This window comes from Procambarus clarkii, chromosome 57, assembly GCF_040958095.1.
Source record: "Procambarus clarkii isolate CNS0578487 chromosome 57, FALCON_Pclarkii_2.0, whole genome shotgun sequence".
Classification (NCBI taxonomy): Eukaryota; Metazoa; Arthropoda; class Malacostraca; order Decapoda; family Cambaridae; genus Procambarus; species Procambarus clarkii.
In genome coordinates this window covers 19345856-19365648 of record NC_091206.1, presented here as the reverse complement: position 1 = coordinate 19365648, position 19793 = coordinate 19345856, and the positions used below count along the sequence as shown (strand labels likewise).

The 19793-nt window shown below is 41.1% G+C and overlaps 1 protein-coding gene across 1 annotated transcript in view; it reads right to left on the bottom strand.

The window, feature by feature from the left end:
• The window catches only part of LOC138353369 (uncharacterized protein DDB_G0290587-like), an 87939-nt gene extending 71702 nt beyond the window's left edge, over positions 1 to 16237 (bottom strand). Inside the window, exon 1 of the mRNA XM_069306370.1 lies at positions 16136 to 16237. Coding sequence (XP_069162471.1) covers positions 16136 to 16237 — 102 coding nt within the window. The remainder of the gene's footprint in view (positions 1 to 16135) is intronic.
• Positions 16238 to 19793: the final 3556 nt, after the last annotated feature.

Below are 19793 nucleotides of genomic sequence, written 5' to 3'. Positions count from 1 at the left end.
TAGGTACGACATATATATATATATATATATATATATATATATATATATATATATATATATATATATATATATATATATATATATAAATATATATATATATATAAATATATATATATATTCGCAAATTCTACGACATGTTGGGCAGTACAGTCATCTTTCGTCTGTTTGTTTGTCTTTCCGTCTTCCATTCCAGACATTGCTTGTTCATTATCTTCACTGAGCTCTGAATGTTGTAAAGGTTTCGTAAATTTCAGTTTTTTCTCTTCCATCAGAGTAATTTGAGCCATTGCTGTCATATTGCCGTATTGTTTTGTTCAAAGGGTTATCTTGATCACGTTTATTGGATAAATTTGTATTATAAATTATTATCTGAACTATTGTTTTTGCCGTCTTTTTTATTTTTTATGGTTCAGTTAAATTTGTTTGTCAATATTCCTATAAACATAATGCAAAAATTGTATTCAATAAAACCAGTATAGTCCCTTGTTTAATGCATTTTGAGATGATTGTAAAACTTTGTTAACACAGCGTTTAGCGCGGATCTAAATCTGGCACGGAAGAAGAAGGTTGGATAGGCATAGTAGCATTATGCAGTTGCTAATAATGAGTAATTAAATAAACACTACGATACCTTGTAATCAAAATAATATCACAATAGATGTATAAAATTGCAATGGTATGATGATAATGGGGTTGGTTAGAGGCCTTATGCATAACATTGAATAGATGCAAAGTCTTGTACACAATAGCAAATGGATATAAAATGCAATTACATTTAAAAAAAATGTAATTTAAAAAAAAAATGATTTTTTTTTAAATAACAACAGAACTAGAATTCTCATTAATGTTAGCAATATCAAGGTCAAGGATGTGACACTTGTAGTGAAACGATTAGCATAAATCCAATGTTTATAATACCAATTATAAATCACAAACGGAGTCAATATCATAAATGCATGCTGTTTATTGTTTATGTTCTGTTGTGTTATGTTAAAAGTTTATTGCATGTTCTGAAAATCCGCAGTCTGCTTCAAACATAAAAGAAAGTAAACTGTCACACCACTAAATCAATAACAGAAGCAACTACAAGTCTTATGTATACGCAAAGTTAATATCAAATATCACTTGAAATATATCAGGTCAAGCAGTAAAGTCACGTAAAACTGACAAGATAAATCACCAGACATACTTCGTTTGGACGTCTGGGCACGAAGACATCAAATATTGGACAGATATATGGAAATGTTCCGAGTTTTTGGCAAGCACTGTTGACAGATTGTCAATCCCCCAGAATCAAATACTACTTAAATATACTATTCATTACTCCTTTATGCCCCACAATACATTCTACAAGACGACAAGGGACTCGTTCTGTTATCATAAAACACTGTGAATATTAATATAACCCAAATACTGAATGTTTTGCAAATGACGAGAACTGTCAAGTTTAAGTATTGCAACACTTCAGCCAAGTTTCAATATATTTGAGTGGGAGACAAATGTAATACTTTTCTATCCAATTCGGGACCGTGTATCATTATTCACATATCCAGTGTGGTTCTTTGAACTAGGTTACCAAGCACATCTATCTGGTTCTCAGTCTTTTTTTGCAACAGATTAATCATTCTATAGCTCAATTTGTCACAAGAAGATTACTACGACATTAATTTGTCACATCTGGCGTAACAATAAGGCAACAGTTGCATGTTCCAGTTAAGGTCTGACATGTCGTGATGTGCAAATCAATATTGCTAATAAAAGAAGATGAAAAACTATTAAGAAGAGTAATACAACTAGTTTTATTCTGAATGCACTTTATTCTTTTCTTCGAGGCCATGGGTCCCCACAATTGCACCACCGGTGAAATTGTGGGGGACATAATATATATATATATATATATATATATATATATATATATATATATATATATATATATATATATATATATATATATATATATTATGGCCTCTGTAGTGGCCTCTCCAGGGCGCAAAGCCAGGGTAGGTTGATCCAAATATAAATATATATATATAATATATATATATATATATATATATATATATATATATATATATATATATATATATATATATATATATTTATATATATATATATATATTTATTTATATTTGGATCAACCTACCCTAGCTTTGCGCCCTGGAGAGGCCACTACAGACCGACAACCAAAGCGCAACTCCATAGTCTCCTGAGACTGATGGATGCCTCCTATTATTATTGGCTATTTTATTTGCTTGCCGGCAGCGTTTTTATATTAATTTACAATGTGAAAGTCGATGATGAAGAGCGAACACACGACCCTACACGACCACATCAACTAAAACCCACTCGCCCCAAACACAATATGCTAAACAAACACAAAACTCACTAAGCTCGACCCAAGCAAAAATGAGACATCCAGTACAACGAGCGGACCGAGACTTCCTTAACTGGCAAAGTTTAGAGTGAAAAAGGGGAAAAAAAGTAAACATCGAGAGCTACAAAGGAGGAAAATCACCCCAAAGTCTATAATCCTTAATGTCTAAAGTTCCTAATGACGTGACAATCTGGGGTAATTTGTCGTCCCAGTGAACTATGGAGCTGAGAATTATAGTGACAGCAAGTAGCAGCCTAAAAATTATAACGGAAAAACTCATATAGGAGAAGTAGGAGGGAGTAAAAGAGTAATGGAGAGAGCTGGAGGGAGAAAGGGAAGAGAGAGAGATTTAATTTCATTTATACATTTTTGTCTGTTGTAAAAATTCAATCTTAAATTCAATGATCATCAGCTTTCAACGCTCTCAAATTATAACATAACACTGTACTAAAGAAAATTTTCTGAATAAACAACATTTCAATGACACTTTTGTTCAACATTTCAATGATTTATATAACTAGTCTTGACGATTGTTTGCATGGAATTCGAAAAGCACAGTAAATAGCACAGACCCGCCACACTTAAACCTGAGAGACACACGACGTTCTCCATTAATCCTCAATTTCAATTTCTTTCTTTATTATGCACCCCATACCCATCATCCTGATTCATCAATTCATCATCAAAACAAAGAACCTCCGAGTTAACGTCTAAGTCCTCGTGATGGACGAGGACTATAACACGTCGTGTTTATGTTATTGTAACCAACGTTACAAATGAGACCTATTAAGACAAACGGGTTACAAATGTTCAGGTTTTTCCATGGCCCGGACTCGATAGGTTTCGTTAGTTGCTTGCCTTCGTTCGTTTCCGCCTAGATTTTTTTGTTTACGAAGAGTCGAATTAAAAGAACGGGGCCTCGTCATGAGTAGAGAAGGTCGACAGCTTTAATTGTTCTCTGCAATTGACGGGTCGTTTCCAGTTAAAATTAATAGACTATGGCTTAAAATTAGTCATGGGATGGGAAAGCTCTAAGCCTGTCAACAATTTTTTTTTAGTAAATAATATACAATATGATGATCCTATTTACATCATATATCATTTTCCCAGGGAAAAATATACTGGATATATACGGAAAAATAAATATTGTTCATCATTAAAAAACGTCAGCATTACAAATCCGCCTGAGAACATCAATTGCACAAGAATTAAAGTAGATTGTAATAAAGGCAAGGTCAGTATACTCTGGCATATGTATCAAGTAGCTAACACGTATTTTACCAAAATAACGTGCTAATGCATTTACACTATTCCATTCCATTATTTCATTTCTGAACGTAACACACAAGATTGCCAAAACTTATAGTACACATTCAGTATCCCCTATTACATCGTCTTTCTTACCTTTACATAATTTAGTTTGTTGGTATCTATCATACCATACATATCTAAAAATAGCTTTGTCAATCTCCATAGCAATTTTCTCGTCAAAACTGTGAGACAAATACCACACTTTAGACAAAATTTTGCAATGGCACAAACCATCTTCTGTACCTGTGTAAGACAACTCAAAACCAAATGCTGGTATTAAAATCTGTCATAGTCAGCATTTTATTTAAAGTTTTTAAGAGTGGTTTATCAATTGTGTCTTTTTCTCAATTTCTTTCTCTCGCCTACTTCGAATTCTAAACGATTATGTCATAATATACTTTTTATTTTGTTACATCATCCACCTACTTCTTCTCTTCATATCGACCATGTTAACGGAATGATCTGTTAATAGCTGCTGCTTCCCCCGCTTAGACCACATGTTACCTTATCTATTCTTCACATATCTTTCCTTCTTTTCAAATATTTTCGCTAAATACAGAGACATGCATTTTGTCCTCTTGAACTGAAGTTTTAAGGTTTCCCACTTTGGCCTTGCTTATTACCTGCCTTGGTTGATATCAACCCTCTCAACACACACCAACATCTGCAACATGCAGCGGGAGTTGACAGAATTAATTAGTTTTACACTAACTCAGCTAGGGAGCTCGGCAGTAGACTTGGGAGCCGGTGTTGACTAACTTCATCATTACTCAGAGTTAGCGCAGAGGTTGGCTGCCACTGGCAAAGTCATATTCCTTCATAGTTTTGCTAAATTGCTGGATGTATTTGAGGTTAATGAAGGTGATGCGTCAGTCCATAAATCTTTTATTTATATTTTTTATGAAGCTTCTTTCGTATTAAGTTAATTATATATACTTTAACAATGGTTTATATCGTTTCCTCGTTTAAACTCTCGCAAAACTTTTGTTTTAACTATTTGCAATTCGTCGCTTTACAATTTTCTAGTCTTTCTAAAATATCCGAAAATGTAATTTAGCAAATTTAACTTAGCATACCCCGATAGCGTATCGACGACTGTTTGATATAATTAGAAGATTAATAGTGCAATTCAGTACCGTGTGTAGGGACATACCTTCATTCGTAAAGTACTTTGTTTAACAAAGAAGATAGCAATACGAGAACCTCTGCCTCATTTCTGAAGACAAATTTACTCTCATTGGGAAGTTATACTCTGTGACAAATTCCCTGACATATGGTCACTCCAGAACACTATGAAGCAAGCCTTTACACGCCACTGTAACCCTCTCCACCATCGCCCACAGGATAGGTATGGGGGGTTCATAATAAAGAAATTGAATTGCTAGACTGCCTCTAATCTCAAGGGAGGGATTTCTCCATCAGGTACATGGTTTTTGCTCAGTGGTATGTCCCTCTCATCTCCATCTGATGCACAACAGAACTCCCTCTCTATGCTTATTTTGTCAAGGGTTATCCACCCACTAACCTTATCTTACTTTTCCTAGGGAACTTGCCAAGGAAATATAATGGAATCTTAACTCATAATTATTGTTTTTTTAGCATAACAGGTATCAAGAAATTGATTTTGTCCTCTATTTGCTAATGAGAGTTGTTAAATAGGATTTTTATCGCCAACTTTCATTCTCTACTTTTCTCTGACCATCTTACTCTTGCCACTTCTCGTTGTTAACGAGATTTGCGCCTCCACCTTCAGGTGTTAATTCTTGTGTATGGTGTGTGTGTGTGTGTGTGTGTGTGTGTGTGTGTGTGTGTGTGTGTGTGTGTGTGTGTGTGTGTGTGTGTGTGTGTGTGTGTGTGTGTGTGTGTGTGTTTACTTGTTGTGTTTTTACGGGGGTTGAGCTTTTGCTCTTTCGGCCCGCCTCTCAACTGTTTACTAACTACTTTTTGTTTTTGTTTTTTTTTTTCACACCACACACACACACACACACCCCAGGAAGCAGCCCGTGACAGCTGACTAACTCCCAGGTACCTATTTACTGCTAGGTAACAGGTGCATTCAGGGTGAAAGAAACTTTGCCCATTTGTTTCTGCCTCGTGCGGGAATCGAACCCGCGCCACAGAATTACGAATCCTGCGCGCTATCCACCAGGCTACGAGACCCCCCCCCCCACCAGGCTACGAGGCTGTGTGTGTGTGTGTGTGTGTGTGTGTGTGTGTGTGTGTGTGTGTGTGTGTGTGTGTGTGTGTGTGTGTGTGTGTGTGTGTGTGTGTGTGTGTGTGTGTGTGTGTCATCGCTGGCATCCTTACGTGCTTGTTTCCTTACGTTTGTCCGTGCAAGTGTGGGTCCGTGCATGTATGAGTCCGTGCATGTGTGAGTCCGTGCATGTGTGAGTCCGTGAATGTGTGGGTCCGTGCATGTGTGAGTCCGTGAATGTGTGGGTCCGTGCATGTGTGGGTTCGTGTGTATTTCCATGAATGCTTGGGTCTGTCAGCCCGTTTAATGGAAACGAATTAAGTCCGAGAAGTTTCAGTAAAACATAAGAAAATAGAAGAGGACGAGAAAAAACAAACTATACATCAGTTTTGGAATCCACAGCAACAACCATGTAACAATTATAGTACACAACAACCACATTACCATGTAACTACTATACAGCACCCACACAACCACGCCACTACCACTGAGAAGCACTAAGCACATACGAAGTAGACGGCTTAGGACTAAATATTTCTGGCCTCCCTCCCTTCCCTATCACCTAAAAATTTAGCCGGACAGTCGTTGGTCCTCAACTCGGTCCTGCAGAAGGCACTCCTCCGGGAGCTGTTTGGAGTTTATTCTTAAATTTGTTTAGTTTCTGCTGAAGCCAACCAAATTTAGATTTTATCTCTCCGATTCTCTCTCGGAGTGTTGGGGGACAGTTGTTTGTATGTGTGTGTGTGTGTGTGTGTGTGTGTGTGTGTGTGTGTGTGTGTGTGTGTGTGTGTGTGTGTGAAGAAAACACAGATTATATTAGATTAAAACAGTGTTTCTCCCTGGCACAAGTATGCCCACAGGAGCAATGCGGTGCTGTGTCTGTCAAGCAATGTGTTGGGTGACCGTCTCGGGTGCCAATGAGGGCCACATCAGCAGCTGCACCAGGTGACTCCCCTGATTCAGGGGATCTACCAGGTAGCTCCCCCGATTCAGAGGCTTAGCTTAGGTGGCTTCCATGATTCACTCCCACGCGCCTCTCCTCACCTTCTCACACCATACAACAATCAAAGACGCAGAAAGGTGATGAAATGAAGATCGATAATAAGATAACGAAATGTAAGATTAAAATCATGAGACATGCAATAAGAGATTGAATAAAAATATGTAAATAAATTAGCAATAGAAAGCAAGGGGGAAATACGAAGACAAGTTAGAAGAAAAGGGAAGAGAAGTATTGGAAAACAAAACTAAGATACATAAGTAACAAATATTCATCGAGGAAAATGTCCTGTGTTACACGCAGAAATCACAACAGTGTGATATATCAAATGAACAAATCCACAAGGGCCATGATGAGGGTTCGAACCTACGTTCGGGATGATCCCAGACGCGCCTTAGTCGACTGTGCCACGACAGGGTTAAGAGAAGGCGCGTCTGGGATCATCCCGGAACGTAGGTTCCAACTCTCATCACGGCCCTTGTGGATTTGTCCTGTGTTTGTCTGTGATTGTCGGATTTGTCCTTATTATGCAGCAGACCATCATTACCATCATTGTGTCAAGAAGCGTTATATCATAATACAGTCCACTACGGGCTCACCATAGCCCGTGCTACTTGGAACCTTGATTGAACCTGAACAACAAGTTCGATCATTACAAACATACCCGATACATAACGAGATTTATTACGAGTTCTTTTCTCGGAAAAAGGTGTTTAAAGTCATAGTAGGTTTTTGAGGAGAGTGATTCAATAATTAGGTAAAATATTCACCGTTTTTTTTTTCCTTCATGAATTTTTTTTTCAAGTAATTAGATCTTGGTTGATGGTGCTACCTTTGTGTTGACATGCTAACACTTCTTACTGAGTGGAAGTAACAAGTGTGAGAGCATTCATGATATCAGTGTCCTCACATACCATCTGTTTTTTCACCAAGAAGCCGAAGCTCAACCTCCGCAAGCACAATTAGGTGAGTACATGTGAGTACAACCTCTCCCTCCCACAAACACACACACACACACACACACACACACACACACACACACACACACACACACACACACACACACACACACACACACACACACACACAAACACACACACACACACACACACACACACACACACACACACACACACACACACACACACACACACACACTCACACACACACACACACACACACACACACACACACACACACACATGTATTAGGCAGTGATGTGGTGGCGGCTGACTCCATACACAGTTTCAAATGTAGATATGATAGAGTCCAGTAGGCTCAGGAATCTGTACACCAGTTGACTGACTGTTGAGAAGCGGGACCAAAGAGCCAAAGCTCAACCCCCGCAAGCACAAATACGTGAGTACCCCACACACACACATACACACATAGGGTGTCTGGTAGCTGAGTGGACAGCGCGCGGGACTCGTAATCCTGTGGCCCGGGTTCGATTCCTGGCGCCGGCAGAGACAAATGGGCAGAGTACCTTTCACCTGATGCATCTGTTCACCTAGCAGTGAATAAGTACCTGTGAGTTAAACAGATGCTACGGACTGCTTCCTGTGTGTGTGTGTGTGTGTGTGTGTGTGTGTGTGTGTGTGTGTGTGTGTTAGAAATATTTGGCGTTCGGGAGTTAGTAAATTAGACAACAGACGCTTAGAAAGGCGTGGTCCAAGAGCTAATATCTCTGTGCTGTAGTAAATACAATTAATATATAAAATAACACATAAATTCACACATGCACAAAGACACACACAAACACACACTCTGCCTGACATCCACTAAAAACCAAACACAAACACACACAAACGCATAGGCATATATATATATATATATATATATATATATATATATATATATATATATATATATATATATATATATATATATATATATATATATATATATTTATATATATACATATTCAAACACAACATGAACACATAAAACACGTCCACAAAACACACATAATAAACAACAAAGTATTCATGCTGGTACTGGGATATTATCATAACCAAATCAACTTTTCCCTCCCTTTAAGAACCGAACAAAATTTAGTCGTAATATATTCTATTCCCGGCCAAAGTTGCTGCAAAAATATTGTTTTTCCTTTGATCTATCGCTTTTTCTTTCCCCCCTTTTGGCTGAAGGCTTCGTGCGCGATAACATATGCTCTATTTGCACGTACAAAGGCAAGCTAGCACGCGTATACATATGCAAGATCAAACACTGGTCACACGCACGCACGCACGCGCCCAAGCACAGGGGGTTCAGCGGCTGAGTGGACAGCGCTCTAGAGTCGTTGTCCTAAGGGCCCGGGTTCGATCCCCGGCAGAGGCAGAAACAAATGGGCAGAATAGACAGCTGCTACGGGCTGCTTTCTGGGGATGTGTGTGTGTGTGTGTGTGTGTACTCACCTACTCACCTACTCACCTAGGTGTGTGTGTGTGTGTGTGTGTGTGTGTGTGTGTGTGTGTGTGTGTGTGTGTGTGTGTGTGTGTGTGTGTGTGTGTGTGTGTGTGTGTGTGTGTGTATGTGTGTGTGTGTACTCACCTAGTTGTACTCACTTAGTTGTGCTTGCGGGGGTTGAGCTCTGGCTCTTTGGTCCCTGGCTCTCAACCATCAATCAACTGGTGTACAGATTCCTGAGCCTACTGGGCTCTATCATACTTGCATTTGAAATTGTGCATGGAGTCAGCCTCCACCACATCACTTCCTAGTGCATTACATTTGTTAACTACTCTGGCACTATTCCACCTGTGTGTGTGTGTGCGTGAGTGTGTGTGTACTCACCTATTTTTACTCACCTATTTGTGCTTGCAGGATCGAGCATTGACTTCTGGATCCCGCCTTTCTAGCTAACGGTTGTTTACAGCAATGACTCCTGTCCCATTTCCCTATCATATGTAGTTTTAAAATTATGAATAGAGTTTGCTTGGGGTCCAAGTGCAAATAGCTCGATTCTGCAAATACAGATAATGAAACACACACACACATACTCTACACTTAAGAAAACATGTAAAAAGGAATGTCGTAGAGGTTTGGTTAGGTTAAGTATAAGTGATAATCATGTTCATTTATACAGCACTTGAGATGGACACAGGACCAAGGAGCTGGAATATGAAAACGGAATTAAGGAACGATTTCCACCCACTTACACCCTCGGGGATCGAAAGCTAACCCTCCAAAAGACAGAACGTCGCTGCATCGACTAGTTCAAGTGGGCTCAAGGGTTCGAGTTCAATTACCGGAACAGGACAGAAATTTCGGGTGATATTTAATTTCACCTGGTGCCTATGTTCACCTACCAGTCAATAGGAGTGGCAGAGACTTTGTTATAAAAATCATTTCTAGCAATGTCTCCTGTTTCCCGGTTTGCGCAAGGAAATTAAGTTCTAAACCTTCTGCACGCTCTCGTGTTAAGGCTCCTAAAGTTGTCTTTCAATCTTGTATGAACTTGTTCTTGGCTTCGTGTCATCTCTTCTTGAAGCCTGAGATGGTCCTCCTCCTCTCATTCCTCGCCTCCTGCCTCTGATCAGTTCATACGGTATCATATAAACATATGCTGTCTCCAGGTGTTGCAGATGATGCAGACGAGGAGTCACAATAACGTGGCTGAAATATGCTGACCAAACCACACACTAGAAAGTGAAGGGACGACGAGGTTTCGGTCCGTCCTGGACCATTCTCAAGTCGTTCCAGAAAATATCTTTGACCTGACTCGCCTTACTAAGTTCTAGTCTTCTTATCGCCATCAATTTGCTCTTTCTTTCAGCTCCATTACAAATACAAACAAAATACAACAAAAGAATGGTCACTATATTCTAATGGTTTCTGGGGATTTAATGGATTCTGATATATATTATTTCTGCTTCTATCTGTATAAATACTAGATCTACCAGCGGTGGTAGATCTTTGGTTCCGCCTCTCAACTGTCTATCAACTGGTGTACAGATTCTAGAGCCTATTGGGTTCTATCAAATCTACATCTGAAACTGTGTATGGAGTCAGCCTCCACCACATCAATGCCCAATGCATTCCATCTGTTAACTACTCTGACACTGAACAAAATTATTTATAATGTCTTTGTGGCTCCTTTGGGTACTAAATTAGTGTGTTCACGTAGGTATTTATCGAGTGTATTGCTATCTCTAGGTGAAATGATGAGGACTGAAGAAGAGCTTGAACTGGTGACGTGAATATGAGGGGCGACCATAAGGGGTGCGTCAGTTTGCCTGTGATAAATCACCTTCCGTGTTCAATTCACTACAGGTGCGAGGGGCAGCAGGACAACAAACTGGCGGATGCAGATTGAATGGGCATTGTTCCTGTTAAATTTTATTTCGTTCTTTTTTGAATTATTGTCTTGTCCCTCTTTCAAATCTTGTTGTTTCCTCTACAACCCATTTCGCTCTTTCATTCAGTTACTCATCCCTCTCTCTCTCTCTCTCTCTCTCTCTCTCTCTCTCTCTCTCTCTCTCTCTCTCTCTCTCTCTCTCTCTCTCTCTCTCTCTCTCTCTCTCTCTCTCTCTCTCTCTCTCTCTCTCTCTCTCTCTCTCTCTCTCTCTCTCTCTCTCCTTCTCGCCCATTTCTAACAAACGCTCGGCTCTCAGTCCGAACGAGCCAGTGATACTCAGAACCAATCAGGACAATGTACCATTTTCCTGTGTTTTTTCAATTCCGCCTTTTTTTTAGTCCATTTTGGTGGGATTCATCTAACTGTTCCGATTAGCCAGTTGACTGACCAATACCGGCAGTGGCGTTTCCCGTACATGGACCAATCAGAGACGCGCGAACGAGTTAAGTTTTAATCAAACTGTTGGCCATTAAGGGGGGGGGGGGATGTGGGGAAGGGTTAAACAGTGGCCGGAGGAACGACAGGTTACTCTAGGTTTTACCGAACTAACTCTGCTGTGAACGTTTGACGTAGGGGAGGGAAGTAAAGTAATATATTGGAGTTTAACAGAATGAAAATGTGATCCGAGGCAGGGAAAAACCGGGAGGAAATGAGTGAGAGAGAATAATGGTGATATAGAGGGCGAGGGATACAATAGAAGACGTGACAAGAGTAGACGGAAAAGATGGTGATGAAAAGAACGACGTGAAATTGTCAACCAGTTAATGTTCAGAAGTATCTGTGTTCAGGAGAGAAGGACGGGGTCAGGCAAGACAATATACATCCCATATTACACAGTCCCTATATGTCAGCTCAGGTGACTTCTTCATCTCACTTCTTAATAACATTAGCTGGAAAAGCTGCTGTTTTAAGCGTACACATTTTGTATGATTATGTTCAAGAATGTGAGGTTGCTTCTCTCTCTCTCTCTCTCTCTCTCTCTCTCTCTCTCTCTCTCTCTCTCTCTCTCTCTCTCTCTCTCTCTCTCTCTCTCTCTCTCTCTCTCTCTCTCTCTCTCTCTCTCTCTCTCTCTCTCTCTCTCTCTCTCTCTCTCTCTCTTCCTCTGTTTCATCCTTGTCTCTTTTTTCCTACTTGTATTCTGTTCACTCTAGTTCGCATTATTTTAGCCTATGTCTATTTTTAATTTCTTGTTCCTCTTCTTTTCAAAACAACAGTTATCGACTTGAAACTGTGCTTTTGTTATGGATATCACTGAACTCAGGTCAAACAAGGTAACGTGAAAGCATAATTATTAAAGATGAGAATAGTTTCAGGTCAGGCCACGGCCGGGTAAAAACAGGTTCTCTCAACCGGGGCAGCTTAGGTCAGACACGACGAAGCGGCAAGGAACAGCATCTTAAACTAGTACAGCCGATCACATGGAAGATTTCATTATTCATTCAGTTGACGGTACATATATTGTTTTGTTTCAGGAAAGCTAAAACAGTTTAACATTAAAAGCAAACGAATTAACCTTGCATGCGCCGAGAAACTTGGTATTTCAGATCAAGTTGAAACCCTGACAAATGTTCCAGAAAATCACTTAACTGAGTTTGTAATAACATCTTAAAAGATCATCTTCAATGTCCGCCTGCCCACCATATTTGGAAACGCTTGTTGCTGCTTGAACCGGCTGGTGTGTTATTCACCCCATACTCATCCTGTGAGGGGTAGTGTACTGTGCACCCCATACTTATCCTGTGAGGGGTAGTGTACTGTGCACCCCATACTCATCCTGTGAGGGGTAGTGTACTGTGCAGCCCATACTTATCCTGTGAGGGGTAGTGTACTGTGCACCCCATACTCATCCTGTGAGGGGTAGTGTACTGTGCACCCCATACTCATCCTGTGAGGGGTAGTGTACTGTGCAGCCCATACTCATCCTGTGAGCGGTAGTGTACTGTGCACCCCATACTTATCCTGTGAGGGGTAGTGTACTGTGCACCCCATACTCATCCTGTGAGGGGTAGTGTACTGTGCAGCCCATACTTATCCTGTGAGGGGTAGTGTACTGTGCAGCCCATACTCATCCTGTGAGGGGTAGTGTACTGTGCAGCCCATACTTATCCTGTGAGGGGTAGTGTACTGTGCAGCCCATACTCATCCTGTGAGGGGTAGTGTACTGTGCAGCCCATACTTATCCTGTGAGGGGTAGTGTACTGTGCACCCCATACTTATCCTGTGAGGGGTAGTGTACTGTGCAGCCCATACTTATCCTGTGAGGGGTAGTGTACTGTGCAGCCCATACTCATCCTGTGAGGGGTAGTGTACTGTGCAGCCCATACTTATCCTGTGAGGGGTAGTGTACTGTGCACCCCATACTCATCCTGTGAGGGGTAGTGTACTGTGCACCCCATACTCATCCTGTGAGGGGTAGTGTACTGTGCAGCCCATACTTATCCTGTGAGGGGTAGTGTACTGTGCACCCCATACTCATCCTGTGAGGGGTAGTGTACTGTGCAGCCCATACTTATCCTGTGAGGGGTAGTGTACTGTGCACCCCATACTCATCCTGTGAGCGGTAGTGTACTGTGCACCCCATACTCATCCTGTGAGCGGTAGTGTACTGTGCACCCCATACTTATCCTGTGAGGGGTAGTGTACTGTGCACCCCATACTCATCCTGTGAGCGGTAGTGTTCTGTGCACCCCATACTCACCCTGTGAGCGGTAGTATTCTGTGCACCCTATACTCATCCTCTGAGGAGTAATGTACTGTGCACCCCATACTCATCCTGTGAGTGCATAAACGGTCTTCAACAGACCTCAGCGATGATTTTTGCATTGACAACTACACGCACCAAGCACACCTTATAATTATAATAACTCGGTACAAACTTTTGCACTGCGACATCAGTTTATTTACAATAAATTATGCTACACTGAAGATAGGTCTTTTGTTTCTTGTTACTTTTCAGCGTCTACAGCAAACAGCATTTGATAGAGAGATAAAGTGGTTTTGACGTTTCGTCTTAGACCAATCAATTTCTAGGGGTTATTTAAACACAACATTATCTTGCTAGATAATCAGCAAGTTCACTTTAGCTCAGAGCCACGTTCAATACTTGTATGTATATACCTACAATGTAATTTTGATTGGTTGAAGTTAGTTAGTGTGAAGCAATGCTTGCGTCGGAGCTCCTTTGGAAATAGGAGCTAAACAGCTAAAACAGAAGCTAAGGCAGCAGCTAAACAGAAAAAAATAACCCTTAAGGGGTCAGCCAAAGGCTTAGAAATATTTTCAGGGATATTCCTCGCAGGAATATCCCTGAAAAAAACTGCTAGAATTATCTGCGCGCTCCTCAGCTGGAGACTTCAGTGTGAGTCGTGTGTTCCACTATGGCTTTGTGAACACTCACATGATCCTCATGTTGTCTGCAGTGATGTTACCTCGAGATGGCCACACGTGTTTAGCTTCGGCTGCGACAAGGAATGTTGTCCATTGGAATGAACTCAACATTTAACACTCCAAATAGAGCATGTAGTAACGGTCAACTGGAAGCAAGACCTCTCCTTCCTTTCCTCTCCATGTAGAGCATGTCACTATCCAGCATAGCATGATACTGTTCATACAGAACATGCCACTGTCTAGGTAGAGCATGCCACTGTCTAGGTAGAGCATGCCACTGTCTAGGTAGAGCATGCCACTGTCCATGAAGAAATTGTCAACTGTCCATGCAGATTCTGTCGCTTAATTCAGCCGCCAACGCCATCACTTAACCTCTTATCAGGACCTGTCTTATGGACGACGCACTGTACATATAGTGGCTGCACTATATGAGTGTCGTAAGTTGATATATATCACTGGTGCACATTTGGTGGTTATCTTACCTTGTGCTACTCCAGTTCATTCTATACAGCCACTCTCTGTACACTGTCACTGGTCTGAATATACTTTTTGACTCATGGTAAAAAAAAAATAATGTTCAATGGATGTCAAGAATTTAATATAAAACATTTCATGTTTGAAAAAATGATACAAGAAATGAATTGACGTGGAGCATGGTACAAAATGGAAACCATTTTTTGTCATTCAACTTTGGAGTTATGTGGAAAGAATTGATGTCGTTAATGAAACATGGTTGCCAATATTTAGGTTGGCACACAAGAACCTTCGGTATGATAAATTTATATTAGTTCTACTCCTAACTGTCTCGTCATCTTAACTTTTACATATATTGTATTTTTATAATCATCTTTTTAAATTTTTGCCAAACGTCACTAACTTTATGCCTTAAATGTAATTTTTTATTTAGCTTGCTATACACCTGTTTAGTCTATTCAGCACTGAAATGATTTGTACATGTGTATGAATTTGAATTTGTATAGCTACCGTTTCCTGACATAAAGTGTGCTAATTGCCTGTTGTGAACTCGCCTAATTGTACTTGCAGGGGGTTGAATTTCGGATCTTTATCCCGCCTTTCAACTATCAGTCAACTTCTAGTGTGTGTGAACTCACCTATTTGTGTCTGCAAGATCGAGCATTGACTCTTGGATTCCGCCTTTCTAAACGCCGGTTGTGCACAGAAATGACTTCTTTCCTATTTATCTATCATATTTAGTTATAAAATTATGAATAGGATTTGCTTCCATAACCTGCTCCTTAAGTTCATTTAATTTTCCCACTACTCTCGTGCTATAGGAAAACTTCCTAACCTCTCTGTGACTTATCTGAGTTTCCAGCTTCCACCCATGTCCCCTTTGTTATGTCGTCAGGTTCTTAGTATTCTTAGTATGAACATTTCGTCCATTTCCACTCTGTCAATCTCCCTAAGTATTTTATGTTTCTATCATATCCCCCCCTCTCCCTCCTTTTTTGTAATGTCGTCAGGATTAGTTCCTTCCGGCGCTCTTCATACCCTATCCCTCATAACTCTCGGACGAGTCTCGTCTGAAACTTCTGAATCTTTTCCAGTTTCCTTATGTGTTTCTTCAGGTGGGTCTCCATGATGGGGCGGCATATTGTTAGACTGGTTTCACGTGGGCAGTGTAAAGCGCCCTAAATGCCTCCTTACTTTTAATGTTCTAACTTTTGCCATCGTGGAGTACGCTGCTGTCTTTATCCTATTTATATGTGCCTCAGGAGTTAGATTTGACGTTACGTCCACTCCCAAGTCTCTTTCCCGAATCGTAAGTTCGAACCCGGAACTTACTTCTGAGAATCAAAATCAAATTCCTCCCCCCCCCCCTCCCTCTCTTTATTTTCTCTCTCTCTCTCTCTCTCTCTTGTCATTTCGTATATTTCTTTTGAGCTCATTGAAAGTTAGAAGGAAAGCAAGCGAAAATTGCACTTTTTAATGTGCTGAAGTGCTTGAAGAACTTCCAATATAATTCCGTCACAATCTCGAGCCGACGATACGATGCGCGTCGCCTTGATCGTCATCCGGATCTTCCCTTTCCCCTGATTACATTTCGATTATCCAGAAACCACTATCCACTCCATTCAATCGACCAATCAGACGAGAGAGACTGAAGATGCAGACTAGACAAGAGAAAGCCTCAGGGGGGGGGGGGAGAATTAACAAAGAAGGGATGGTGAGGAAGGAAGAGAGAGACTACCCTTAACCCGCTAATATATTCATGATGGCTGGTCGATGATGGAGTCATTAAATGATGATGAAGACGTGTCCAGGCAGGTCAACTCATCTCACTCAAGGACTCAATATGGCTCATCCAGGCGGAGGTAGTTGGCCCTTTTCATAACCCACAACGGGTCATCCAGGCGGAGGTCGTCGGCCCTCTTCATAACCCACAACGGGTCATCCAGGCGGAGGTCGTCGGCCCTCTTCATAACCCACAACGGGTCATCCAGGCGGAGGTCGTCGGCCCTCTTCATAACCCACAACGGGTCATCCAGGCGGAGGTCGTCGGCCCTCTTCATAACCCACAACGGCTCATCCAGGCGGAGGTCGTCGGCCCTCTTCATAACCCACAACGGGTCATCCAGGCGGGCCAATCCACCAGGACTCATCCTGGCAAGAGACACAGACAGCGGAAACGGAAAAGTAAACAGAGAGCAATAGACAGAGACAAGCAGAAGACACAGATAAAAAGATACATAAATTATATCTTTTGACAAGAAACCTTAAAATATGAAAACTCTATGTTTTAATGCAACAGATAACATTAGGACTGTAGCTTCGTACACATGCAGTCTCACCCACGACTCATCATCTTCACAGAAACTCATCATCGATTATAATACAATGTCAGGCAAGCAACGTGAAACAGTGGAGTAAATGCTAGATTACATTAGAAAATTATTAATTAACATTAAATTATATTAACAACACACATTCCAGAACTAAAACACCACACATCCCAGCACTAAAGCACTACACAACACAATATTAAAACACCTCACATCCCAGCACTAAAGCACTACGAACACAACATTAAAACACCTCACATCCCAGCACTAAAACACCACACATCCCAGCACTAAAACACCACACATCCCAGCACAAAAACACCACACATCCCAGCACAAAAACACCACACATCCCAGCACTAAAACACCACACATCCCAGCACTAAAACACCACTCATCCCGGCACTAAAACACCACACATCCCAGCACTAAAACACCACACATCCCAGCACTAAAACACCACACATCCCAGCACAAAAACACCACACATCCCAGCACTAAAACACCACACATCCCAGCACTAAAACACCACACATCCCAGCACTAAAACACCACACATCCCAGCACTAAAACACCACACATCCCAGCACAAAAACACCACACATCCCAGCACTAAAACACCACACATCCCAGCACTAAAACACCACACATCCCAGCACTAAAACACCACACATCCCAGCACTAAAACACCACACATCCCAGCACAAAAACACCACACATCCCAGCACAAAAACACCACACATCCCAGCACAAAAACACCACACATCCCAGCACTAAAACACCACACATCCCAGCACAAAAACACCACACATCCCAGCACAAAAACACCACACATCCCAGCACTAAAACACCACACATCCCAGCACTAAAACACCACACATCCCAGCACTAAAACACCACACATCCCAGCACTAAAACACCACACATCCCAGCACTAAAACACCACACATCCCAGCACAAAAACACCACACATCCCAGCACAAAAACACCACACATCCCGGTACTAAAACACCACACATCCCAGCACTAAAACACCACACATCCCAGCACTAAAACACCACACATCCCAGCACTAAAACACCACACATCCCAACACTGGGCTCTGGACTTATTTATAACGAAGACAAATATCAGAGGTAGGCTGAAATCATGTCAGCATTGTTCATTGTGAAGCATCCTGACTATCACCCTCCCCTATCTGGCACATTGAGTCATGCTAGCAGTGGTGTCACACTCCGCGTCCCGTGTCACACACAATGGCATATTCAACACCCATTTCCACTCGCTTAATACACCAGAGGAGACGGTTTAGTTTACACTGGTGGGTCTACTCTATACTTGTGGGGCCTAGCTTACACGTATGGACACAGTTTACACACACGACCATAACTTACACCTATGTACCATAGTTCACACTTATGGCTATAGTTTACAATTATATTAATAAGTTTACAATTATATTAATATTAAATAACGAATAATAGAAATATATACAAAATACAGAATTCACCCGAACTTCGCGATAAATTATCTGCTCCTGTTAAAATATTTATTCGATAATGAAATAATTTGCATGACAGTTGTAATAGAATAATAACGACAGAAGAGATTGACACGAAGAGATAGATAAAGATTGCCTGGCTGTGGGGGGTAGACAATACAGAGAGTGCATGCACTATAGGAGGAATTGCAAGCCCTGAAATGTTGGGGGAAAACTTCCAGCAGCTGTATTTTCACAATGACAGATTTGGTGACATTTAATTTCAGTGGAGTGGGGTTGCGAATAGTGTCAGTTGAGGCTGTTTGACTGTGTAGTAGGACTTGAAACCGTGTGACTGACAGTGGAAACTGTCGTGACTGAGTGAAACAGAGAGACCAAAAGGAGTGATATTGATCGTAGCGATTGGAGTTCTGCAGGGATGGTTAGTGATAAATGGCAAGACCGTCGAGGCTGAGTGAATGGGACTCTTGCTAAAGCAGTAATGAATGGCGCGGTTGTGTAAGATTCATGGTCATGGGGGAAAATGGGGAGATAGGGTGATCCGGATGTAGTGTTGGGTAATGATGGTGATGTGGAGAGGACGGAGAGTGGGGTTAGGGCCTCTTGGGAAGGAAACTATCAGTGGGGAAAGCGCCAGGCCATTACGACTGTGTATGTATATATATATATATATATATATATATATATATATATATATATATATATATATATATATATATATATATATATATATATATATATATATATATATATATATATATGCAAACAAGCCTGAATGGTCCCCAGGACTATATACAACTGAAAACTCACACCCCAGAAGTGACTCGAACCCATACTCCCACAACTGGTATGTACAGGGACGCCT